Source organism: Neolamprologus multifasciatus, chromosome 12 (genome assembly GCF_963576455.1).
Source record: "Neolamprologus multifasciatus chromosome 12, fNeoMul1.2, whole genome shotgun sequence".
In the NCBI taxonomy this organism is placed as follows: domain Eukaryota; kingdom Metazoa; phylum Chordata; class Actinopteri; order Cichliformes; family Cichlidae; genus Neolamprologus; species Neolamprologus multifasciatus.
In genome coordinates, this window is record NC_140450.1 from 30,613,098 (window position 1) to 30,640,522 (window position 27,425).

A 27,425-nucleotide genomic window follows, 5' to 3' on the forward strand; every position below is an offset into this window, starting at 1 on the left:
TTACCAAGTCAAAATGGCAAAACTTGCCTCACTCTCAACAACTCTGAATATATGGAGCCTAAACAAGCTTCTTAGGCACTCTGGTTTAATTTGGAATATGATGCACTTCAGCATTCCCAGTCCAGGAAGGAATGGGGTTTTCAAATGTACTGAGCTCTTGCACACAATGGTAGAGAGGACCAAATATTCCCAAGTGTGCTATTACTAGTTGATGGTGACAATACAAATGCATGTATGGTAAATATCACCTGCTTACAGTGGTTCTTGAGCAGTGGGAACCATCAACATTTAAGTGACCCATCTTTAAATAGGATGCTATCACTTCAGTCACTTTAGCTGATGATCAACCAATGTCTGAAAAGCATGAAGTCAGTTTTTCCAAAGAGGACTCCATGTAGTTTATTACTAACTAACTCAGTCTGTGGTCATGTTATCAAGTCATTACCATTAGAAAGCAGCATTTTTAAATGAGATTCTGAGCTACATAGCCGGAAGTATTAGTAGTAATTTTAAAAAACTAGTTTCCTGCACTTTTAGGACAATTCTAAAGTGTAACAGGTTCAATGGGTATGTGCCTCTCAGTCAGACCAGTCTTATTTTAATGTGGAAATCATACCTGCAAGTGTAGCATTGCAAAGTTCATAGTTTGAATCTCACACTGGATCAGGCTTCTCAAATTTGCTTGTTACATGTATTCAGATATAAAAGTGTTTCGGTTTCATTTTGGACTTTGAATATGTAACCAAGTTTTCTGGTAAAAACAGCACAACCTCACAGCATTAACAATTTACACAAAAATATGCTGAACTGATAACATGACCTGCAGACTAATTGGCAGCAGAAATCTCAGATAAGGTAGACTCATAATACATTTTGCTGGATTGTTGGTACCATAGGAAGTGAGGGAATATGACTACCATCTCCTCTGGTGATCTGGATGAATTGTTCCTTTAATTTTTCACTGAGACATTGGCTTGCTATGTGGATATTTCCAATGCTGAGAGACAGTCTCGTGATTGCCAGGATGTCAGAACACCCTGCAGAGATGAGTCCATGCTCCAGGCTAGGAGATGAGAAACCTTTATGATTTTTTTCAGGATCTTCAGGAGAATCTTTCACAGACCAAAGTCCTCCAGGAGACTTCAGCAAATACAGTGAGACAACCTCCTCTGCCTGCCTGGTCCAAGGCACCAGGATGTCCAGTTTCATTCCTTTGTGCGCAGTCCCATCTCACCAACATGCCACTCAGCTTCTCTTTCACACATACACTCACACTCCAAAGTGCAGCAGCACTCACAAAGTTGGTGGGACATTCTTTAGCTCCTGTGCTCTTCAGCAGTGCTTCCGCATCAGCGACTTGCAGCTCAGCCCGACTCCTGTCTGTCCTGGTCCTCAGTTGGAGCTGGCTGTAATGGGCTTCTCCAGCTCCAGGTCCAGGGTAGCTGAGCCATGCTGGAGATTGCTGTAGCAGGTCTTACAGACGCGACTGGGCTCAAACAGCTGCTGGCTTGGCACTGGGATCCTCTGGTCGCAACAGCTGGCACAGAACACGTTACCGCAGTTCCTGCCAAGGAACACAGATGTTATTTGGGGGACTCTCACATTCTTTACACCTCAAGTTACCATGCGTCCCTGTGGTAGATTCTTAGAAAATAACACCCCATTTAAAACAGTTTACTTAAGCTGGACTGATGTGAGGAGTTGGGTTTTTTTGTTTTTAAAAAAAGAAGAAAAAAAAAACTTTCAGGGGAAGAAATAAATAAATTAAGAAAAAATATCAAGTTGGCGTGTGGGCTAGCTTATCTGGATCAAGTTTATATTAAACTACAAACATTCACTTATCTAGGAGGTCCACACAGGGAAATACTGAACACTGATTTTAAAACAGGACTTAGGTGCTACTTATTTTTAAAAAAAATAAAACTAAACCCCACACCTGGTGAAGTGACGTTGATCTATGATTCAACCATGTGTGACGCATGATAAACTTTTATTTTAAACATGATTTGAGAGTTGTGGGCAGACTCCACCCATCCAGTTTACAGTGCAGCTCTGCTGTGATGTTTACTACATGCCGCTTAGCAGAGGTGCTCCAAACAGAACATGTTGATTATTCAACTCAAAACACTGCTGTGATCACTTGACAGACAGGTCACACTGAAGATTTCAAACACCCATGCTCTAATTCTGATGTAAGGCCATGCTCACACACACAGCGCTCCCTTTCAATTGCTTGTAACCACACAGAGCAGAAAGTGAATTCGATTCTGTTTTTCTTCCAACTCTTTACCCTTTTGCACCACCAAGTGGCCTGAGAGGTGTCTTACACCATGCTGTGCTGCTGGGAAGTGGGATGCAGGGTTGGTTAGGGGCAGCATGCTGCCAGGGTGTGTGCCGTGTAGGGGTGTAACGGTTCAGAGACAGAATCTGCAGTAACAAACGTCCATGGTCTCCAGACGTGCCACGGTGGATTTGGAGAATCGTTACAACCCTAATGTTGTGGGTGAGTCGGGGGCAGTGTGCTGATGTGATGCTATACTAGGATGATCGAGGCTGAGGGATCAATTTAGTAAAGATTTACAAATTTTCCAATGAAACGGGCAGCCTCTGACCGAGTGACAGCACCATGCTCACTGTCACAGCCAATTCAAAACTGCTGTATGAAAACACACTGCTACTGCTGGAGGACACACACAAATCAACCCATCTCAGAAATGAAGAGGTTTCCCTGAGAACTTGCTGATTGCCAAAACAGAATGAGGGGATTCAAATGCAGCAGGTGAGTAAGGGAAAGGGTGAGGTGGGATTGGGTTAGGATGAGGAGGAAACTGAAGGATGCTGGGTTGAAAAGGCTGGAGGGTGGGTGGGACAGGGGAGCCGGATCTCACCAGACCTCCTGAACAGGCTCCCTGCCACTGTAGAGGAGGAGAGGGGCAGAAAATGGATAAGTACTGCTGAACAGCAGAGAAAACATAACACTTAAAAAAAAAAAAAAGTCCTGATGGAGATGTGTTGTGTTTAAGTTGCATTCACAGGATTCACACAAATTACATTTACAACTAAACATCCTAAAAGATTCAACCTCAAAGTTCTGAGTGACTTATGTGATCCACTGACAAAAGGGGAAGTACAGAGCAGTCAGCAGTATAAAAGGGAGTGATGACACCAGGAGGAAGTGTCCACGAGCTAATTCACCACATGATTATCAACCTGACCACCCAGTTTTATGTGGACACATCGGTACAAAACAAAGGGCGTCTACAATAAATTAAACAACTAATCAACAGTTTACTTGGCTCCCTGGCTCTTGTTTACAGATTGACATAGTACAGACAACCAGAGAGACTGGCGCCTCATTCCATCGGCAAATGAAATGCAAATTAGGTCCTCAAATTTTAAAAATAACTTTCCTCTCCTGAATGAAAGACATGATACTGGGACCAAAAGCCTTAAATCGTGCAACTATCCCGACTGTTCATCCACAGCAGGTGTAGAGAGCATGCAGGACACTTTCTTTGGAAGGCTACTTCCACACAGTACAACAGACTTCTTACATTTGCACAAAGGGCATGCTTAAAGACTTTCTAAAGTTTTCATTCATTAGAGAGTAACACTTGGATCAAAAAGGCAAATCTGGGTCACTTAATTGGCTGCATTTAGAATAGTTGGGCATCATGTCAACAGGGGCACATGGTATTCCTTTGAAAGACCCGCACTGCAGTATTCTTAAGCATTCAAGTACGCCATCTGTTATTCTGATTTTTTACCTTATTTAGAGGGTTTAATGATGGTGCCCATTTAAGTGGTACCTGTTGCATTTTATGTGGATGCTGGAAATAAGACTGGCTGCATGTCTGTGCAGGGACACAGACATGCATACTTTGAGAAAAATGCATCAAGTGAGAAACTCTTATTTTGGCTTTCAACGCAAACGGATTTTAAGCTTTGGTCCATAGAGAGGAAGTAAACCTCGTCACAAACGGGTTGACAAAGATTCTCAAGTTCATCTTCAGGTACCAAGCATGAACAGCCTCAGCTGAACCTACATACAAGAAGCTCATCTGACCCGAAGAGCAGTGAATTCTTTCTCTCCTCAACAGGAGAGAAAGAATTGATTTGTGACAACTGAGAGTGAAGGCCTGAGATTCTGCAAAAACAAAGCTATTCTCACCTGCAGTGATGTTTCCTGGTAGCAAGCCAGAACCTGCTTTCACAGCCATAACACTGGGCTGCCAAATGATCAGGGTACCAGCGGGTGACCTGCAATGTTTGGGGAAAGTATCAGTTCAGTTTCCATATACCGAGCAGCTCATCCAGGTTCTTCTGCATTGCATAAATGCTGCTAAAAGACCGCTTTGTGAGCCTTGTGCCATCCCTCCCTGACGAGGGTCTTTATATGGCTGCAGCTGCTCACCTCAGTGTCCTGCTTGTCCACCTGCTCCCAGCTGGCCTCAGAGAAGAGCTCTGTGCTGCAGCGCGACAAACAGTTTGGGTCCAAGTTGTACTCAGAGTCCGTCATTGAGGTCTGAATGGAGGGAGACAGATGATCACAGTAAGGTTCACTTTAACTGGCAATGGTAAGCAGGGCAGTCTGAAGTGGATCGCTTCCATTTACAAGTTGTAAACAGATCAGAGGGTCAGTTAACTTTCAGTGGCTTACCACTTCATCTCCAATGTCTCCGTTGATCCTGTGGGAGATAATGTGCTGTTGATTCTCCAGGCGGCTCCAGAGCTCCTGGACTTGCTTCTTCAGAGTCTCCACCTCCATCTGGTGCCCCGCTTCAATCTGCCTCAGTCTTTGCTGGATAGCATCATTGTGCAGCGTCAGCCCATCGTCATCCAGGTGGCTGCGAGTTGGCTGCTCAGGGCTCATGGTGACCCGGCCTAGCAAGGCGTGACACCAGCGGTGCTGAGAGCAGCTGCCTCGTGGGTGGAGGATCAGAGAGTTGCAGCTTGCTACGGATACCTGACGGCTCAAAGGGGCCCTCTCCACATTCCCTTTGGCCCAGTAAGGTGCTCCACTTGGCTCCCCTTCGGAGTTGTCCCCATTACAAAGTCCATCCCTGCTAAGGTCAGCACGAACTGACTGAAAGGCACTGACAGAGGGCCGCTTGCTGCCCTCGCTTAAAGTTCTGATCAAGCCATGCTCACTGGTCTCCAGCCCCTTCTCTTTCTTGGAAGAGGGAACTGGGCTCCTGCCATCACTCATGAGGTGATGGTTTAAACCAACAGGTGGCTGCACAGGGAGCTCCACCCTGCCACAGACCTCTTCAGTTAAAGTCTCTGTGGAGCTTTCCATCAAGGAGGCCCTTTTATCTACCAGCTCCACTGACTCAGGGACACTGTGGTCAGATTCAGAGTCAGGGCAGCTTCTCTCATCTAAGCCTAGTTTTTCAGGTGACCTATACATTAAGTCACTATTTATAGTTCTATGAGCTGCAGGCTCTTCTGGCTCACTTGTGCTACACTCCTTCGGTACAAGCGCAAGTTCTTCTTGTACAGAAGATTCCTCTACATTCTCCGTCACCAAGTCCTCAGTTTTCTGAGACGCATTGGCTTCCTGTTGATCCAGTTCCTCTTCCTTCTGCATGGGCACAGAAAAAGAGTCACCGTTCTCCTGAGCCTTCATCTCACCATTTTCTGGGAGCTGACCATTAGTGAACATGTCTCTCTTCATGACAGTCTCACTGACATCCACCATCTGATGCTGCTCTACATGTCCATCCACCTCCTGGTCTACAGCATTAAAAACCTGAGCAGCATCAGCATGGTCCTCTCTTGGCACGTCGCATCCTGCCTCCTCCTTTGTGGCTTCCTGAAGGATGTTCACCATTTGTCCCTCAGCCACACCCACTGCCACAGAGAGCTCTGCCTCCTCCGCTTTATCTTCTGCTGGGTTCACAGAAGACTCTTCTCTACGTTCAGTATTTGAGCCCTGGGATTGCTGCTTGCTGTGATCCATCTCAGAGTCCAGTCTGTCATGATATGGCTGCACCTCATCCTGGTTCTCCCCTCCTTCAGGCCCCACTGCCACATTGAGCTCCAGAGAACGCCGGTGGTCCTGCCACTTCTCATTCAGGCTTGGGTCACTGGAGCGACGGTTAGGAGCCAGTGAGCTTCCCAGCTCACACGCACTAGGCAAGTTGTCAAAGGAGCGCGTCTTTGTTCGCCTTAACAGGAAAGGAGAAAAATAATTACAAACAAGCAGTATTTCATTACATAATAGCCTAGTATGCTTGACAGCCTATAATTTAATGAGAAACTGCAAACAATTATAAAATGTTTGCCTAACAAATCGCTCACATGTCTGTCTCATCAAAACAGACATTTCAGCAAAGTATCCAGACCATCTCTTTAATTCTGAGCTGGCTGTCACAAACTATGTAAATGAACGGGCATTCACAGCACTTCTAGTCCTATCGACCACCTGAAGCGCTTTAATGACAGCCTTAAAAACTACTTCCTGTTGCACTTCCAAGATGTTTTGACTGTCGTGACACAAGATAAGAGCATAGACTGCATCTAAGCAGAGCATGTGACCAGCAGAGTGGAAAAGCCGGCCCCCTCTGGCTGTGGGTAGTCTGTGGCTTGCGTTTTATCTTACACAATAGGGAGAAGAGTGGGAAGGGGTCGGGTGCCAACGCGCCAGGCTCACCTGCCCAGGGGTGCATCATCCGGGTTGGCACCGGGCACTGGGTAGGGAGCGCAGGAATCATCGGAAGGAGTGGTAGGGGAGGAGCTGGGCAGATAGACGGCCGTCCACAGCATCAAATTCCGTACATGACACACTGGATGGAGAACCTGCAACAAGAGCTGCAAACTTAACCCAAGATATAATCAGATATGACGATGACAAAGTTTATCTGAATGCAAATCTTTAGAAGGGAGTGAAATAGAATAAATGAATGAACGAAAAAGAAGTGCCTAAATCTGGGATGAATAAAGTTTTATATTTGTCAAGAACATCTAAACTAAATTTGTTCCAAGAATGTAGTTTCTTTTCATACCAAGAGGACAATATTTATGTCTGCCTGTCTCCATCCACACAAAGCAAATGCAAAAGTAGTAACCACAAAAATGCAATTCTCAGAAGGGTGTCAAAAGCACTGGTATTTCAGAGTATTTTAGATTTATTGCCAATTGTTATGTACAAAAATTTACAGCACTCTTGGGTTCCTTAAAAAAAGAAAAAGAAAAAAAAGCAGCATGTGAAGACATGCTGTATGCAATGGCAAGAAGCACAGATCTTGATTCTGAGATAGTTAGATTTGACAAACAGGACGATCTCTTTACAAGCTTCCTTTTATACTGTATCCTGTTCACGTCTAGTCAGTTTTGTTGAAAGCAGAAAACCTTTGAATGAGCTTCAGGAAATCTTTCATTTAACTGCAGGAATCGATCTGACTGACTTTCCACTCATGAACAATCCAGACACCTAAGTTTCACCAAAGTTGTGTGTACGCAACAACAAGAAAAGCTGAGGTATGTCTGAGACAGAGCATCACTGGAGCACTTGCTAGCTGCACTCCATACGACAGGAAGGGCAAAAAGCGGATCAAAATTACTGATGCAGTTAGATCAGTAATAAGGGTTTTAAGGAACTGCTTTAGTAAAATATAACTGAAATACAGTTATGTTATTCACTTTATTTATACTTTTCTCATATCAGAGCACGCAATCAGGCCGCTACATAATGCCGTCTGGCACTAGTTTCTCTAGTCCTTGTCCTCACTCTTAGTGCACCTACTTACACTCACTAACACCACGTGTTGAGTAGAGCTGATAGGTTAATGACAGCATAATGAGTGTGAGACCGAGTCAGCGAAGCTCACAGTAAAAGTATTGCTGTCTGAGCTTTTCACTTTGGTCAAGTAAGTCTATGCAACTTTTATATTTATGTAAACATGCCAAGACAAAAGCTGTCGGCTTCGCTGTGTAATACCTCTGAACTAGTGAACTGCTGCTGACGCAGTGTAGTAACTACACAACTGAATATAGTGACATTATGTCACTGACATGCCCATCCAGCTTTCTGAGCTGGGAGACGATCAATTCTGTCCAATAGCTTGGTACAGCCCCAGTTGTCTTTAAGTTTAAACATTAAATGTTAAAGTCAGAAAAGACAAGTATCTTTGCTTTCTTTTAGCAGGAGTGAATGATTAAAAGTGTTGACGTACAATTTCGGAGTGTGAGGAGTAGAGCATGTTCCTCAGAGAGCGGTTGGCTGGCCTCAGGAGTGACCAGACCGAGCAGGTCCTCTCCTGAACGTGACGATCCTCCCTGTCCTTGCCGCTGTTACACAGGAAAGTGCCGAAGAGGCAGGAGTAGGTGTGCTGCACCAGTTTCACCTGCACAAATGTGACACAAACACTTGTATACACATTATCAAGTATAACAAAAGCATGGATAAAAAGTTCCTCATATTACATTTTAGCACACCATGAAGGTAAATGCATATCAATCTCTCACATCTGGAACCTGAATGTAACTACACTAATCAGAGACACCATTATGTCTGTAGATAAATTGCTCATTTTTAAGGATAGTTTTGTTATTGTTTTGTTGTTTTTAAAAAAAAAAAAAAAACTAAAAAAAAAAAAAAAAAAAAACACAACAACATTGAATGTACATACCAGGAAGGCTTCATTGAACTCAAATGAGCATGGAAACTGCCTCTGCAGTTGGTGAACACAGTCCAGCCACTGCAGGAAAACAGGGCAGCGCTCATTCAGGTCCTCTGAATTTTCTCCATGGCCACATCGGTCAGCAAACTTGTGGCCAAAGTCCAGCCATTCTGTCTCCACCAAAACTTGGAAGCCCTGCATGAGATAATCCAATAAATGCTTTTATCATTTTTACATTTTATTTGCATACAACAACATTGTCATCTCCATCCATACCTCAATAGTGCGGTAGTAAGGGTCCAGCAGTAGCTTGGACAAAGCAACAATCTGTGGTGTGCGGTCCCAGCCGTCAGAGCAGTGCACAAGAACAGGCCTGTGGTCTCTGTTCACAGTGTTGACCACCAGCAGAGCTGCCTTCAGTAGCAGGGACAGGTGTTGCAACCACTTTGTGCCCTCAAGTGCAGAAAGCCAGCTGCAAACAGACAGCAAAAGCCTATAGTGCCCAGTTCATTAAAGCTGAAGTGCTGAAATGAATATCATCTTAGAAAGAAAAAAGTCCAACAACACCATGTTATGTGACTAGTAGGACACATACATACACCCTGACCCACATAAATTATGATTCTTTCACATTACATAGTTTATAAATCTAACCGCAACTGTGTTTTCTAGATCCCCACACACACACTTTTATCTCCATCTTGATCTGCAAACCATAAGAAGAAAAAAAAAAAAAAAAAACTCCACACAAACACTTAAAGCTGACAATTCAGCTACACATCACTGCAGTGTTGAATATGGCAGTGCAAAGGGAAAGGGGGTTTGGGCCAAGTTCTCAGTATCAGGCGCAGCTGTAAGGCCAAAGTCAAAACGGCTATGATTACTAGTTACATCCAGCTACTACTAAAGGTTGTTGGGGGTTTTGAGTTTTAATAGTTTAGTGTTGTGTCATAAAATCTTGACTTGGGAAATCTGGGTGTACTGCTGGAGGCATATTTACAAACACACACATACTTGGCTGGGTCAGGCATCTGAGTGCAGAGGAATCGTAGAGACTGGAAACTCTTGCGAATGGAGTGGATGTTAGCCATTCCCATGAAAAGCACCTCGGAGTTGGGATAGTATTCTGAAATAAGATGAAAGTAACACTTACTATAAGCAAAAATGGATGTCTTTAAGCCAAACTGAGCTGCTAAATCGAAGACACACACTGACCCAATTCTGTATGCGACTTGGGACCAAACAGACGGGACTTACCTGGGCATTCACAGCCTCCACCTTTGGCCCTGTTAGCTACAGCAGCTGCATAGGACCTGGCATCTAAGATCAGTAACGTCTGAGATTGGCTGCCCAGTGTCTCCACCTCTGAGCTGTTGGTCATGGAGGATTCTGACAGGCACATACACACAAAAGCAAGAGTTACAGCTCAGGTTGTAAAACGCACCTTCTGGGGGCATAAGTGAGATTCTTTCAGGCACATCAAACATGTCTTTAACAGAATTTTACTGTAGTTTGCAGCTTCAGACAAGCACCAACAAATCAGACAAGTCAACAGTGTCTGCTGCAAATTCATAAAGACGGCAACACTTCAAGAAAATGTGCAGTGGTAGGTGCATGTTCAGCTGGAAGCATGCATTTGTCTGTGGGCGTACACGGCATGTCAGTGAGGCTGACTGAAGGCCATTTTACACAGATCTCACTGCACCACTAAGGCCCCTCCTTGTGATAGCTTTACTTGTTTACACTGAACTAAAGAGAGCCAGCATAACACTGCAGCAGTGAGCAGTATTATGAATGAATGCTGGGCTAACATGATGTAACAGTAGTTTCTAGTATGATGCAACACAGGGACCCAAATTTCAAACATATAGGTTCTGCTTTCAAAACAATAGCAAGCAGGTGAACAGACTTTGAGAAAGAAGGGGAAACATTTCAGCTCTGACAACCTCTGCTGCCAAATAAAGCAGAATATTAACATATCCTACTCTGAGTGGGCAGTATAAAAGTGTCTGAGTGAGAGCTCTTACCAAAATCAGTGTCAGGCAGGTCTGAGCTATTGGTGTAGCTACCGTTGGGAACATGTTTTTGGGAGCTGCTGTCCACGGCACAGGCCTTGGCAATGGACTTAACCAGGTGCTCATCATCAGCGTTCCTCCAGCCCCACCAGCTGACCTCTGGCTGGCCACAGCGGGCAATTACAGCCCCAGTAGTTGTATGCCTATGTGAAGGGCAAGTGAGGAGAAGTTAGAAGGTCTGGCCAAGGTAGAGTTTATTTAATGGAAGTAATCAATTTAATGATAGTAATACCAGTACAAATCCTACAGAAAAAGGCAATTTATTCCCTTTCACAGCATTTTATACTACTTTTAACTTTTCTTAGATTTCCAAAAAACACCAGACTTAGAACGCACAAGTATATTAAGAATAGAACTTCATTACCACAACTCAGTGTGTCACATGTATGAGGTAGACCTTTTAGTTTTTCTGAGGCACAAAGCTTCGGAAATGCCAGTTTATGCAATTTAATATACTAAAATAGTAAAAAACTGAAATTTATTTTATGTTCTGTGATGCACAAAACAGGCATACAAAGTCTTCACTTCTGATTGGCTCAAGCATTAAGTTGCCCAAACAGTGCCAAGCATTATTAAACAAAAAGAGCCAAAAATGGTGACGTCAGTGCTTTTGGTCGGGTAGCACACTCTAAACAAAAAAATAAATAAATAAATCAGAAGCTAGGAGGGTTTGTGGCACTGATATAGAACAGTCAAGATTTTATCCAACAATTGCTTCGTTTCCGCTGCATAAGGAAGCTTTTTACCTCTCTAATGATAAACAGGCCAAGTGTCTGCTTTGAATAGCTGCGGAAGAAATAAACAAACCTGTAAACTACAGCAGGAAACCTCTTCCAGGAGCGGAAGGCTGCCACATTTTCTAGCTCTTTGTCAGTAATCCAGGCTGGCACTAGGAGTTGCTGAGGATAGCTGGGGCAAAGCCTGGCAGTGCAGAAGGGCACAAAGAGCAAAGTTAAACAAGGAGAGGGAACACCAAAGGATTGTGATGGCTCAACAAAAGTCTCTGTCTGCAGACACCTAATCCTGGGCCAGCCCCTTATCTGTCCAGGATTCAGCACTCATGGAGTACAATAACACAACCACCCACTGTTTAACACATACTGACTTGTGTTGTTTGCCAATGAAAGCAAAGGATGGGATCCATCTTCTAGCTGCAATTCTGAAATCAACACGAAAGCAGTATCCTGAAAGAAAGCCGCATCTACCTGAACTTGCTGTTGATGTCAGATATCCTCCAAGCATTTTGAGTGTCAAAGCCCATCCTCTCCACCTCATTCTTGAACCATGAGGTCACGTGTTCACCTACAGCGACAGCAGAGATGTCCGATAAGCAAAATACAGGTTTGGGTACGTTTCTGTGAAGACAAGCGAGCAATTAAAAGAGTACCTGGTCTGCACAGCTCGCCATGCTGCTCTTTCTCTCCTGCGTACACCTCCATGCACCAGGCGTGGAAGGCAAAGGCAAAGAGGTCTTCCAAGCGAGATGGAGGCCTCACTGCTGTGTTCAGACGTTTTAACCATTCCTGGCACTGCTCAAAGGTGGAGATCTGACATCTGGGGATAAAATTTAAAATGTGATCTTTTAAAAAGTACCAAATGCAGGAGTCTAGTACTCAAATACGAAAATAAATAAATAAATATTAATCTTTACTAATAGTACAAACTTTATCTTAAATGTTATCCTCAGTTTTCAAGAGAACATTTCAAACCCGTTTACTGTCATTTTGTCATACAAAGCAGGCTCACACTGTAATCACCTAATGTCTTTTTTTGATACTGCAGTGATTAATACAAACATATGGAAGTGACATGACTCAAAGTTTCTCATCTAGACAAAGACAGGAAGCTTCAACGGTCATACCTGATGACTTTACAATCCTTACAGGTGACATGAAGATGGGTCATCTCTCTACACTCCACACACTCAATGAGCTGAAGAGGAACCTGAAGAGGGGGGGGGGGGAACAAGGAACCGTCACATCACTTATACACTGCAACACTAGTGTATAGCCTTAAAAAAAAAAAAAAAAAATCTCAAACCCATGCAGTCAGTACAGGTAGTGTGGCAGACTCCAGCAATCCTTTAAGCAAATTAGTGGTGGCTGGATAGTGGCTTCATGCCAACAACAAAGTATGTGCTGATGTGCAAGAGCAGTTTAAAGTATAAATAAAAACTAAACCTTCAGTCAGTGCTAAAAATTCAACGTTAAAGTTATTTGTTGAAGTACATTTTAATCACATCATAAATCACATCCCATTCTGCTCTGCAAATATACACTGCTGTCAGAAAATTCAGACTCTTTCAAATCTTATTTCAGTTTTACTCCAATCCTTCAAAACTCTTAGAGAAAGGAATAACCTACACAGCACACCTAGGAACAACTGAGGCCATTGGTTAAGAGTGCTGAAGAGACAGAATAAATCAGTGTTTATTAAAATTTTGATGGGAAAACTATTTATATAACCCCCACCACCATTAAAAAAAAACAAGAAAAATTAAGTGTAGATTAACAAAAAAAAAAAAAAAAAAAAAAAAAAAAAAAAAAAAAAAGGAAACATCTTAGGATGAGTCCACACAAGATATGGAAAACTTGAAAAAGTCTGAAAACTTTCAAAACAGACAGCACATAATCCTCTTAACTTTCCTTTTGGTTCCCCATTTGCAAGGAGAAAGAAAAAAGCAATCATCCTAGATCTTACAGTTGTATCTGCATTTCCCTTTGGCACAAAGCCATTTTTCCCCTCTCCCCGGCACATAGCAAAGTACAGAACTGGCTTGTGCTTATGACTTAACAGCATACTTTAAATACTGCAGGGAAATACCTATGATGCCTTTGACTAAGCTTTGTTAATTAGATAATATTTCAGTAGCTCTGTAGGATAAAAAGTTGATGTTCACACAGTCTGGAGTCATGCATGATCATCAGCACGTCAAGCTCTCCAGACATATGCACAGTGGCAGAGTCACAGCCATATGGAGATTTTATTGTAGTATTTAGAGCAGGGGTGGGCAATTCCAGGCCTCGAGGGCCGGTGTCCTGCAGGTTTTAGATCCCACCTTGGGTCAACACACCTGAATCACATGATTAGTTCGTTTCCAGGCCTCTGGAGAACTGCAGGAGCTAATTTAGCCATTTAAATCAGCTGTGTTGGTTCAAGGACACATCTAAAACCTGCAGGGACACCGGCCCTCCAGGCCTGGAGTTCCCACCCCTGATTTAGAGGTTGGCAACCTAAATGCTGTGAGGATAGATTTCCCCCAAACGCATTTTTTTAATCATGTCTAGTTTAATCCAGCACCTTGTGCAAAACTAACAAGCAGTTTTCTAGTCTGAGGCCAGCTCGTTAACAGGCAGATACACACAAAACTGTACAGTTTAACCACACCATGCAGCTCTTCTGGGTACTTACTGACATCTCACAACAACAACTCTATGCAAAACAAAGAGAATACTAATGTAAGCGATGCATGTCGATTTGTGTGAGGCTGGCGTCACCTCACATTCCACACATTCATGCATCTTGCTGTCACAACGTAATTTCCACTTTCTAATCTGCAACCCTAATCTAGCCACCATGAAAATTCCTGGGCTGCTTGTTAACAACCTCTCGCTCTCTTGCAGCACATCCCCACCCCTGATTTGTGAGCTCCGACAGATTTGCCATGTGATGCAACACATCCAAATATGTGTGAGGAAAATGCTGGCTGTGTGACATGGGCACAGGGAGGCACTGTGTAAGGCATGAACCAGAGGGTTCCTGAGGTCAACAGGAAACACTGATGGATGCACAAACTGGAGTAAATACACCTAAATAAATAAATGTTCCAGTTATTTGGATAAGTTGTCTTTGAGACTAAAGCTGTTGTATTCATACCTTCATTTACTGAATAACTACAGCTTGTATGACTTTGAATAAGAAAAAGCCACTCACACTTTCAACTTTTCAGAAAGATATTACTAGTTGATGAGATTCTTTGTGCGTTTGGTCTTTTAATGAGAGTTGAAATGACAAATGAAATAAAAACATGTCAACACTAAAACAATGAGCAAATAAACTTCTCTATAGATGATTAAACATTTTCATTGAGGCGGAAGTGAAACAAAAACTTCTGTAGCACATGATTGCACATTGCAAAACTGTCTCGTGGTTGTACGTCACTAGCAGATTAGCTTTATCAAATGATGGCAGATACTCAAAATAAACGGAAACAAAAATTAAAAAATAAATAGTAGTAATAATTTTAAATACTACACAACAGAAAACAGTTTAAATAAACTAAAGGTCCAGGACCACTGGGCTTTAACAGGCTGGTAATACGAGGTAAAGGTGGCCAGCAGGCACCAAGACCCTGGTGAGTTTAGGTCTTTAAGGCAAGCAAGAGGCTAGCTGCAATATGATGACGAGAAACCATGAAAAGCCAATGAAATTCACAGAGTAGTAGTCATGACAGGGTGACTACCACTGATAGTGTAAAGGGTCCTGTGTAACTTTAGGCTCTAATAAATCATCTTTTTCTGAAAAAAGAAAAAGTAAAGATCCATACAAGGCCAGTGTGATGGTTAATGAAGACCATACTTTGTTAACAAAGCTTGTCTCTAACATAGTGAAAAGAAGGGCCCTGGCTGTTATGCAGGAACCTGTGGGCCAACTGCATCCATGGCAACGGGAAGTTCCAGAAAGAAGCCAAAGCGAGCAGACGGGTGTAGAAAGAGAGGTGATGAAGAGTCACATGGCACTGCTGCCAGTGGAGAGCAGCTCTGAATGGCCTGGTCACCACAGTGCTGGCCCTAGCTCTGTCCATTCACAAAATACACACATACTGATACAGCCTCCAACGGAGACAATGTGGTTCATTTTGCAGTGATTTTGTGCCACGTGAAAGAGTTTCTCTCTGAAGCTACAACACTGAAGCGCACTTGTCACTTAGAGATACTTACATTGACAACTGACTCTTTGAACTTTATGTGCAAGCGGTAGTTGGACATTGCAATAATGGCATCCTTTGCTCTCCCCACATATTCTGTGAACTCCCCGTGCAGCTCAGGAAAGGGCACCTGACAACAGCAGGAGAGAAAACATTTCAAATAAACTGCAGAGCTACACAGATCACAGACACAAATATAGTGGGAAAAGTCATGAGTCATATGACAACTTGAAAGTTGTGTCAACATTTTGCCCATTTAAAAAAAATAAATAACTGACTCAAAGCAACAAAAAGAAAAATAAGTAACCAGAAAGAGTCAGCGTGTCCAACTCGGCAACAATGAGTTTCTGAAGAGGTGGTAAAGGTTTCTGAAGAAACACTTCAATCCTCAACACAAACTCTTGAGCATAAAGGGTAAGCAGAAGCAAGCAAGCAAAAGTCCCACATGTCATCAGGGTTGTGTAACTGATTAGGAAAGATTTACACAACTGTCACAGAGTTTGTTTTCGCCCTCATACTGCACAAAACAAGCAGCTAGTTGCAGTGGTTTTCTTACCTGCATGTTTTCCTCCTCCAGGACGGGGGACTTCTTGGGGAAGATCTGATTGGCCTGGATACACTCCAAGCTCTGCTGCCCCTCCTCCTCCTACAGAGCAACAGTCTGTTAATGTTTCTAGTTAACTAGTACTAACAACTTTAACTATGACATTCCTCTTCACACACACATTCCTTTTTTGTCTGACTACTTTCTAATCTGTTTGGAAGATACATGCAGTATATTTTGTAATGTAGTGGCTGTGGTCAAAACTAACTGTATTTTATGCTTATACAGGCACACGATGATCTTGTGCTGACAGCAACAGACTCCGTAGCATTCTTGTTTGGCCATTAACAGATTTTAGTCTTTCTTTGCTCAGTTTTCAATCTAAGTTTGTTTGAAAGAGATGATAGATATCACACAGTGGAAGAACTTCCTCCGAGATCTTGTCTGAACACGAGCAGAGCTAATATGAATAGTTGCCACAGCTAGAAGAGCACCATGCCTAGGCCAGACAGGGACAGGCACAACATAGCAGCATGCCAAAAATGAGAACAGAAGAAAAAAAAAAGCCAGGTTCAAAAAAAGGCAATGCATCAGATCCAGAGGTTATGTCATAGTGCAATGCAACAACTCATTTCTGCAGTGGAAACTGAAAGTGTTCCTGCATAGATGGCAAACTTGGAGGACCTTTGATACTGCTGACACTGACGTAAATGTCTGCCTCCTGGTAAACCGTGCTGATTCAGGGTAAAAATCAATTGAGAGTTCCGATTATAGAGACAGTACTCAGGCCACACAACAGTTATTATCAAAAGCATGCCTGGGATGATAATACATTACCATGGCCCCTGTCAAGGAGTGTGGGTCACCCGACAAGGAACTCCGGCCTGGATCTGTCTGTAGAAAAACAAAGAGACAAGTCTTTTTTAAATTAAAAATTCCAGTAACTTCAGGAGAAAATGGCTCATTTAATATCAAGTTATCTTGTTATAGCTGGTAATGTTTTAAACTCAGGCTTTCCAAGAATTAATCAAATCATTAATGGAAATTCTCCAACCCACAGGCTACCCCAGGTCAATAGATATCAGAAACATTTTTAAACATAACCTAGTCCAGTAAATCTCCATTCACCACCTGAACAAACTTGAGAACTCCCTGGGACAAGATTTTTGGGGGGTTTTGGGAGGCGGAGGGGCTGTTGTAGTTTATTGAAGAGCTGAACCCACACACGGGCAGCAAAGATGCATTTAAAGAAGAGTTAAAACGCTGGAGTTGACAACACTGTCAGTAATAGTCAGATCATTTGCTGGTTTAAATTTAAAAAAAAAAAAAACCCACCAAGACGCCTCCTACCCATGCTCATTTTTTGTTTTACACAGAGACAAAGCTTTAAAATTGTGTCCAATTTTATAGTCTACCAAGAGATTTAATTCTGGCAGATTTATCTGCCTCCTCTTTCTGATCCTTTGCCCTTGCAGCATGCAACATGTCTAAACGGGGGATGGACTATCAAGGAATCTCTCATAGATATGCATTGTCACTTGCAAACTGAGTAGTACATATTACCAGTAACACAGGCAAGGTAACTCCCCCATCCTCAAATAAGAGTGAACAGAGTCATCTCTTTCAACACATTGATCTAGGGCAGGGGTCCCCAATCCCAGTCCACGAGGGCCGGTGTCCCTGCAGGTTTTAGATCTCACCCTGGGTCAACATACCTGAATCACATGATTAGTTCATTACTAGGCCTCTGGAGAACTTCAAGACATGTTGAGAAGGTAATTTATCCATTTAAATCAGCTGTGATGGATCAAGGACACATCTAAAACCTGCAGGGACACCAGCCCTCGTGGACTGGGATTGGGGACCCCTGATCTAGGGTTTACTTCAGCCTGTCAGCATCACAGATGATTGTCAGAACTACTGGCACAAAACCAAATGAACTAGCAATTGGCTAATCAACTTTCTGAAAGCATTTCACTATGAATGCTGACCGTGGATCTCCATTGTAAAAAATAGAATTTATGGAAAAACAAATTAGCAAATTGGTCTGACTAGTTGGCCAATATCCCTAGTAAGAATTTCATTGTCATTTCGCCAGAAGTGAATGCATCCACAATTAGGTTTGCAATTCAGTTCAACATGCATTTAATTATTTAAACCAGAAACCCTCACCTTTGCCCACATACAACCCTGGTTCTTGATGGTGCGGGTGTGCTAGAAATGCACTGAAATCCACTTTTAAGGTTTCAAACCTGGCCCAGTCCTGTATGTAAATACATGTTTGTGTAGACACCACCAGGGTGGTTGAGGGGTTAAGACACCAACCACAATATCCCCAGTTTGACTCTAGAACAAATCTCTGCTGCATATCAGCCTCATCTCTGACCAACCTCATTTCCTCTCATTTCTCTGCTGACATGAACAGACTAGCAGCATTTTCTACAAAAATTTTAAGTGTTTCTGTTGGGCAGAAAGAAAGAAAGCACGTGAGCATATTTTTAAGTTTACACATATAAAAGAAGCAGTAGTAGAAGCAGAAGAGAAAAAGGAAGGATCCAGGGAGTGGCTCATAATACGTTGAGGCTGTACATGAGCACCTGGATGCACAAATGCCTTTCCCATGCAATGTGTAACTGTAAACGATGATCATCTATGACATGTTGGGCAGTCAAAAAACTGGCAGTATGGGGGAAAATCCAATGGTTGGATTTACATGGTTAAAATTGAAGAAAATGAACAAAATGTGAAAACACAGATTTTTTGACTTACCACAAACAATCACGAATGGATGATAAGCAGACCTGATGATCCTGTGTGGAAACTCTCACAAGTAAGACATGGAAATCTGTGGAAATGAAAGTGAATAATGAGAAAATGCTTCTCCGTACTGAGACACACAAGCTACAGAAGCTCTTTTGATTCACTGGCAAATATAGATGCCCTGGTGGTCACAGTGGCTTGCATGTGAGCTCAGATACCACTTAAAACTGTACTGCAGACTGGAAAATAAGCCAGCTGGTTCTCCGAGCCTACAGTTTAGCTTGCATAAAGACATGGTTCAGGCACGTGAACTGATCGGCTAATGTTCACCTTCAAAAAAATAAAAAATTAACAATTATGTGCACAATACATATTTAAGAAAAGTCACATTTTGAAGTTCTTAAAGGGTAGTGAAAGACATCAGAAATGTTAGTGTTCAATGAATTCTGCTTTGTGGTTCAACTACCCAACAATGGTTGGTAATTTGCCCAAATGGTTGGCCAAGCAGAGCCAAAGACCTTGCAGGACTTGTCCAGTGGCTGACAGGTTTCAAGTTCCTACCCAGGTTGCCCTTGAAAGAGCAAAAGAAATTAAACTTATCAAAAACAGTAAAAGCAGCAGCAGCTTTGTTGGTCAGATCATGTAAACCATCTATAAAGAGCTTTTTCTTACATTCCATTATCGATATCCTCTAACATCACTTTTCAAAAGGCAACCTGTTAGGATCTCTCAGCAAACAGGCCCACAAGTAGTTGTAAAGGTCAGCTACGCTTGCAAAGACTGAAACTTGATCTAAGAGGGTCAGTGGAGGGGCAGCTCAGGAGAGCAACACACCTTCTCAGGAACATTTAAGCAGCCTGGAGACAGAAAGAAGACAAAATATCCCGCTGTACTGCCAAAAGTATCTCCGGTCATTGAGAGAGTTGTGAAGGAGGCAAACGAGGTCATTACTTCACTGAGAGTAGAGGCCAACTTTTACTGCTGCTGCTACCTGATAAAGCATATCTGCCCAACACACGGCTCTGTTTACTGCAGCCCGCTCGTGACCCGTGGCTACGGCTCAGTCTGGCTCTCAGTTCAGCAGTCACACAGAAAAGTCTAAGCCCCTTAGAGCCTTAACCTTACTCCTATCCCGTGACAGGCCAGTCATTTTCACAAGTGGTAACATTATCGACACTCTAGCGTCGAAATGATATAAGGAAAAAACAAGAAACGAGACAATGAACCAACACGTTTGACAGCGGAGCTTTGCGTTTACAGCCGGGTAGCCATACTGAACAGCGCTGCTAAACAGTGTTTAAACGCAAAAGCCTCGGCTAACTTCGTATTTTGGGGAAAAGGATTTCCCAGCTCAATTTTAACACTTTGTCGTTACCTTTTACTTCACTACGGTGACTAAAACGTAAACTAGACTTAATTAATCACTAGTTAATGTTATTTCAACTAGTTAGTATTCGATGTAAAGATACCGGTAGTTTTGGCCACTAAAAAAAATAAGTTACGGTCAACCCAAAAACAAATGCTTCTCGCAAGTGCTCTGCAACGTTACATTAACACGTTGCTAGTTGACGAAAAGCCGTTTGCAAGGGGAAAAATAAAATAGCTAACGTTTCTTGTACTAACAGATTGTTAAGTCAAGTAACTCATCTTTCGTTTTTTTCCTTTTTATTTTTGAATAGCGGTTAGCTAGTTTTTCTGCAGCTATGTAATGTAAACTGTTGGCTAACCAGTGTTCATCAACAACCACTCGACAGCGTAAAATAATGCTAGCGAGCTAACGCTCAGTCGAAGAGCTATTTACATGCAAACAGTGGAAATTAACATTTGCTGGCAGACAGTGAACTGTTATGCAGCGGTCTCTTAACACTCGACGTTTGGCATTAAAAGCCGTGACACAGAGCAGCGCGTAGATCTGCTAGCTAGCACTAGCTGGTTAGGCTGAAGCTGCTTTCTGCAACTGTTTTTGTTGTTATGAGATGGAGGGCGGACCCCAGAGCGGAGGCCTCTGTCAAAACACACCGAGCAACGACTACAACCGGCGGACTCACCAGTCAAACGAGTGCTGAGGTGTTAGACGACAAAGACTCATCCGGAACTTGTGCAATTACCAAACATTAAAACAACATGTCCAACATGAACATGAATCATACCAGAGCCGAGGCCAGCTTCACTGCGTCCCTTTCCAACACCGAGCCGTCGTCGCCATCGCCGCGAACTCTCCCGTCTAAAGAGCCCTACGTGTGAGTGACGTCATCGCGTCAGAGCGGTTCTCTGGAAAAGGGGAGGGGCTCAGCCACACGGTAAGTAATGTAAACACTGGCAAGTGGGATGCCTGATAAATTAATATTATCAGGTTTAAAACGTTTTTTTTTTTTCCTTTTTTGTATTTAGGTAGAAAGGCGATCTCAAGTATCATCGATTTTCAAACGTCTTATAAGCAGATAGAGAACATCTAATTAAACAAATGGGACACCATATTATATATGCTAATTTTACACACTAAAGTAAAATATGTAGTTATATATCTGAGTGGTGAATGAAATTAGAAGTCAGATGTTTGAACTCAATGACATTTAGTCATCAGTGAAATCCAAAAGCATTATTCTTATTCCTAGAAGTTCATATTAATGAATGCAATAGTGAGTCATTTTCCTAAATAAATAAACATTCAGTCTACTTTGTTTGACTGTCTTTTCTTTGAAAATCCAGTGGTGTTTATTGTCATATTTATAAGATCCACAATTGCCCAAGTATCATTGTATGCTTAATGTAGTGGACATGAATGACCCTGAATTCAATAGGAAAGATGAAGTGTTTCCTTCACTGAAAGAGAAGAGTGCGATGTGAAAATGATTACACTTAGTTAGGGACGCACGCTACAGTGTAAGGTTTTATATATGCACATTAATTTGCAGTAACTTTTGTATGTTAATGTGTGGAGCGCTCATTGCTCATTATAAAATAAGAAAATAAATAAAAACACAACACAGCAGGATCTTAAACAATTATGTATTGACTGATGGCTTACACAGCCTATGCAATTTCATTTCCAAGATGCTTGGCATATCATTGTCCATTCTTTAACATTTAATTGCCTGGCGTGAGGCATCAGACAGTTATCTAAGCCTGAAGGATGCTTCTTTCCATTGGCCCACAGCTGACTTATAAATGACAACTTCCCTTGGTGACAAACCCTCAGTGCCAGATTTTTTTTTTTATATAAGCAAATCTTAATGCTTTTATTCAAGTTTTGCCAATCAATCAGTTTCTCCATTATTTAGTGACTGAAGTCAGTTATAAAATTAAAACATCTACTGTGCAGGGCTATTGTGATATAGAAAAAGCTTTGCTTTTTTCTGTACTTACAAAAAGCCCTACACCGCTCTCAGATCAGACTTCACCACAAGGCATTTCTCCATGAGGATAATGCATGGGGCAGGTGATATGGCACAAAATAAATCTGGAAGTATAACGTTTGTAGGGCCAGTCTCAGGTTCTGATTTGACCATAATCTTGACAAGTTTGTGAGAGCCAAATTTCTCAGCTGCACCATGTGTGGACTTCCCTAATGCAAAAAGACTTCAAGTGCTGATTCAATGTCCCTGTGCAAGAACAATAACACAAAAACAGTCTATCCCTTGTTGTGTGAGCAGAATGGATTCGCATGCAAAACAATGAGATGAGCTTTACATGAAGAGATAATGGTCTGGGTAAATACATTTCATTTTCAGTCATATGTCCATGTTACCTTGAGAAACAATGAAGCTTTCACATAAGAAATGCCACTTCTAATCATACAGTATATTATGCACAAAATATGATGGTAAGAAAACCAGAGAGAAATCTTCTGTGGCTCCAAGAAAAAAACAAAAACAAAACAAAACAAACAAAAAAAAACAAAACAGTATTTCCAAGAGCAAAGTCTACTGATCTAAAAAATGCAACCCATTTAGCCTCATCCCGGTGGTTCCGCTCGACACTGTACTTTGACACATCCATGTAAGGAATTACAAAACAGCCACGACTTTCTAACAATCCGCTTTTTTTCCCCTCCGTGTGAGTGTCGAAAATCCCGTAATCATACAACTTTCACATGTTCGTCGAATATTTAACGGAGTCATTCTCCACATCACATAGTTTTCATATTCAACACCACTGATGAGAGCAACTGTTTCAATAAAGCTTTAAAAAGCAAGACTACCCTGAGAGAAGGTCTAAAACGTGGGCAAGCTTGCCAGACCAGAACTGGCTTGAATGGGTTTGGTTTATTAAATCTGTACACTCTATTTCAATATAATCAGCACATTTTTGTTCCAAGAATGTAAGATAGTATTTTTTTTTTAGTAATTGTGTAATATATATCTCTACATAATACAATCCAAGTCCTCTGAACTATGTAGACATGTGCAAGTGTTCACTACCAACTTCAACGATACAGTAAAGGCAAAGACTTGTGGACACTAAGTTAGGATAATGTTGATATTTGAGATTTTTCTTGAGTCCTCACAATTATCAAAAAAATCTAAGTGCTGTAAGTACTTCATACACGAGGTATTGAATATCTAGTTAACTGTTCTGAGTATAAAATAGAGGCAAAATACATAAAGAACATCTTGCAAGCATGACAAAGAAACGTCTACAGACACAATACACACGTGGTCAAAGATAATATGAGGGGATACCTGTAACCTTTTGTGTTCTTGAATATAGCGTACTTACAGACTGATGAGAGGTCACACTGCACGTACCATGCTTTTAAACACTGGGAACTTCAGCCTCAAAGTAGATCAACACAGAGCAGGGGTGGCCTAGCTAAACAGCATCTCAGTGCTTGAGGTGTTTTGAGCCGTATAATTTACAGTAAAATGCACATTTTCAGAATGTGCAATCAATCAGGTGTTACTCCATAACACATACAAAGGGACGAACAGCAGCAGATTTATTTCATAACCCCCCAGCCCCCCCAATCACCACCACCACTCGCTTCATTGTTTGACCCTCTGAGGCGTGAGCTCGCACCCGAAGCATGATACGCCAGCGCCTTCCCTCCCTCGGTCCAAACAAGTGTGCGTCATGTTTATGCAAAAGAATGGAACGCATGGTCGTCGCATGATGTGCATCAACATAATCTGAGGTAAACTGGGTGTCCTGTGTCTTGGCCCGTTACAGTCTGAGAACCAGTGCCTTAGAGAGTCAGAGAGGTAAGTCTGAAAGAAATCGTGTAAACTGTGCTCGTGCGAAGTGACTGTTGCACTCACTACCAAAAGCACAAGGGCCCTAAACTGTAAACCTCGAGGATTATTCAAAGCAAACTAAAGAAACCAAAAACACTTCAAAAGTACTCTACTCATTAGTTTTAACATTTCCTTTTTCTTTTTTTTTCGCATTTTGTGCAGGGTTTTCAACTTTTTTATTTTTTCTCGTGTTTTCGCTCAAGTATAATCACAGGTGACTAACTACAGAGGATAAACAGGGTCAGGTGAGTACCATGCTACATCAGGTTTAGAGAAGGCTATTGCAGACAATTCTACAACATGTACAACCACATTTTATACGAGTGAGTTACAAATATTTCAAAACATATCACCAGGAAACTAAGTACATACAAGATGTTGAATATTTAGAGTCTTAAAGGACTATCCCTCAGTCAGTAATAGGATTTCATGTTACTTGACTTAAACTGTCCAGTCTTACAGACAAAATCTGAAAAATTGCTATTCAAAAAGTAGCAAATTTGGTCAGTGTCTCTTTTCAAATAGTTATAGTGCTTTTAATGGCTTAAGACAGGGGTCTTCTTTTAATCTCACCCAGTGGCAATCTACAGAACTTCAGTGTACATTTGATGACACCATAGCTGCAAAAGTCTTCATGTCAAGTCCAATAGGTAAAATGACAGCTAGTGCTGTCACATATATTTCAAAGTAGTATGCATTATCAAAAGGAAAAAAAACAAACGAACTAATACACGTTTATAAATTTTTTTTCAACTCTCAAGTTCTTGTAGGGAATTCAACCGTATGATTAGCTCCGTGTTCCCATTTCCTGTGAGTTATCATTCTTGGAGGACAGGCCTTCAGGAGCCACGCTCCATTTAAAGACGTCAGGAAGCTTCTGAGACTCTCCTGTGTGGCGCAAAGGTTTGATACACCTAAAGTAGACTTAAAACTCCCATTCCAGAGTCTCTTCTCGATTGGCTGCTCTCTCTAACCTGTGGATGATGTTATTGAGGTTGGCCATTTTCTCCGTGCGTCTCTGAGTGCTCCTGTTGAGTTTGGGACTTTGGAAGGGAGGGGGCGGGTTAGGGTCCAGGCTGTGACTGGTGCTCGTCGATGGAGGGTTGGGCAGCGAGGGCGATATGGGCGCAGAGGAGGAGGGAACGGGCGAGACTGACATCATGAGGCCCGGTGAGGATGCAGCAGAGGGCGAGTTGAGGGAGACCTCCAGGCTGCTGCGGCAGGGCTCTGACGAAGCCTTGAAACTGACCGGGTCGACGGGTGACTTTCCGGAGTCTTCCCCCTCGTGCCTGGTCTGATTGCTTCTCTGTGGGCCGTCTACGGAGAGCCCTCCAGGGTAGAGACCCTGACCTTCTTCCTGCCTCAGGCTCTGGCCTGCCAAGTGGGGCTCGCGACAGCCCGCGACGGAGTCCTCGTGCTCACTTTTCAACTGCGGCAGCGGCACGGCTGTTGGAAAACACTGAACCCTGGACTGTTTCGCCGAGCTTTCCCTTCCCTCCTCTGTGTCGTCTTCCCTGTCTAATGCCTCCTGTTTGACATGAGGCAGTGAGGTGTTGGCACTAAGAGGAAGGCTGGAATGGATGTGTCCTGAGGGCTGCTGCAGCCTCCTCTCCTCTCCGTCAGAGTGAGGGCTCCGTGTCACTGAGGGGGAGTAGCTGTGGTGCTCAGCATCCGTGTCATTGTCTGGCAGACCCTCCATCAGCACCTCCCGTCGCATCCTGGACCTGCACACAAATACCACAGTTAGACATTGACTGAAAGAGACTTTAGAGACTAAAGTTTACTTTCTAAATCAGATTTCAGTTCAAGTGTAAGAGACAGTTTATCACAAAATTAGATTTACATATTCTTCCTTTGGCTCTTTAGGTTTTACATTTCAGAAATCAGGACTTATTTACTCAAAAAAAAAAATACACGTCTATTTGCCTATTTTCTTTCTACTGGATGTAGACAATAGAAAGAAAATAGTTCCTAAAGAAAATTTCTGTAATGTCTCTTGCCATATTATTTAAGAAATGGCTCTATAGCAGTTCTCTTCAACACCGGACAACACAGCCAGAGAAGAAAAAACAGATTTTGATTGTAGTGCGAGTTGTCCACCTAAAGTAAATGTACAGTAATAATAAAAACAGCAAAAACAGACATTTGTAAAGGTTACAAAGGACTGGCCTGTAGTTATGAAACCAGTTGATGACGGTGTTGGTTTTGAGGTTGAGCTGCGACGCCAGCATCTCGATGGTGTTTTGAGAAGGGTAGGGCTCTAAAAGGTAGGCCTTCCTCAGGGCATCTTTCTCTTCGGCTCCCAGCACCACCCGAGGCTTCTTCGCCTGGCTGTAGGGGCACAAGTCCAGAGAGGCCAAAGCCGGACTCACACACTCAGAGCGAGTGCTGGGCGAGTCGCTGTCCGAGCCGGTGCTCAGCAGGCCGTATCGCCTCTTCAAATAGGCTGGAGGGCAGACAGAGACATGCAGAGTATGACATGCAGAGTACAAACGTGTCAGAATCATGTCCTCCGTCATATTACAGAGTAGACTCTGGTTCCCACCTTTCTTCTCCATCTTTTTCATGGCCCTCAGCTTGTCTACATTGTGAGGATCGTTGAGCCACAGCTGCATGCGGACGAAGGGCTCCCTGCCTTTCAGACTGAGCTTGTGCCATGGTTTGGGTCTGGAGAGCAGGTCAGACACCGAGCCCTGCGTCAGGCCCAGGATGGTCTCCCCAAAAAGACGCTGGCCTGTGGAGAACAAATATACACATGTGTATAGTTGCTATGGTGTCTTTAAGAAGTGTTTTGGGGAGTTTTTATCCCAAGTTGTGAACTCAGACCCACCTAAGTTATTATCTGTTAGCACCTCTTTGACCTTCTTGGTGATGGCATAGGTATCTAGCTCTGGAGACATGGCCACCAGCTCCTGGATGCCCAGTGGGTTTGTGGGCTGATGCAAGGTCATGAGGCTGGGAGTGGATTTCACTCCCTCTGGGTGGGTGGACAACCCCAAGCTCAGGCCCTCTGGCTGCTGGTTCTCTTTACTGCTCTCCAGGGAGAGACTCACAGGCTCTACCAGGGGACTTGGGTGGCTGTCTGCTGGGCTGGGAGGTGGGGATGGTGAGGACTGGGCCGTCACTGGGCTTTTATCTGTAAGTAGGAAAGAATAGTCACACCAATCAAGTAAATACACGCAGCTGACTAGGTAAGCTGTGTGTGTTTTTGTTTGGTTTTTATTCAGTTGCAAAGTTTCTCAAGCAGTCTAGATATTCTCA

At 42.8% G+C, this 27,425-nt stretch overlaps 2 protein-coding genes across 6 annotated transcripts in view; both read right to left on the minus strand.

The window, feature by feature from the left end:
• Positions 1–408: 408 nt before the first annotated feature.
• Positions 409–21,202, minus strand: mtmr3 (myotubularin related protein 3). 2 transcript variants are annotated; one of them, XM_085181384.1, is made up of 21 exons: positions 21,081–21,202; positions 18,940–19,015; positions 17,008–17,064; positions 16,183–16,272; positions 15,640–15,756; positions 12,561–12,643; positions 12,087–12,253; positions 11,905–12,001; positions 11,507–11,620; positions 10,652–10,842; positions 9,882–10,013; positions 9,639–9,750; positions 8,901–9,096; positions 8,634–8,819; positions 8,178–8,348; positions 6,656–6,801; positions 4,661–6,170; positions 4,415–4,525; positions 4,172–4,260; positions 2,889–2,915; positions 409–1,564 (listed from the first exon to the last, which is right to left on the minus strand). In XM_085181384.1, the coding sequence occupies exons 3-21, from the start codon at positions 17,008–17,010 to the stop codon at positions 1,393–1,395; spliced, it is 3,714 nt and encodes a 1,237-aa protein (XP_085037510.1). In that variant the 5' UTR covers positions 17,011–17,064; positions 18,940–19,015; positions 21,081–21,202; the 3' UTR covers positions 409–1,392. The 2 variants fall into 2 exon arrangements, with proteins under 2 accessions (XP_085037510.1, XP_085037511.1); XM_085181385.1 differs by lacking the exon at positions 2,889–2,915.
• Positions 21,203–21,927: 725 nt separating this feature from the next.
• cux2b (cut-like homeobox 2b) overlaps positions 21,928–27,425 on the minus strand; it is a 103,147-nt gene continuing 97,649 nt past the window's right edge. For all 4 annotated transcript variants that reach the window (XM_085181380.1, XM_085181381.1, XM_085181382.1 and 1 more), the window contains 4 exons: positions 26,995–27,300; positions 26,710–26,898; positions 26,334–26,610; positions 21,928–25,888 (listed from right to left, as the gene is read on the minus strand). In XM_085181380.1, the coding sequence (XP_085037506.1) occupies positions 25,090–25,888; positions 26,334–26,610; positions 26,710–26,898; positions 26,995–27,300 (1,571 nt within the window). In that variant the 3' untranslated portion in view covers positions 21,928–25,089. The remainder of the gene's footprint in view (positions 25,889–26,333; positions 26,611–26,709; positions 26,899–26,994; positions 27,301–27,425) is intronic.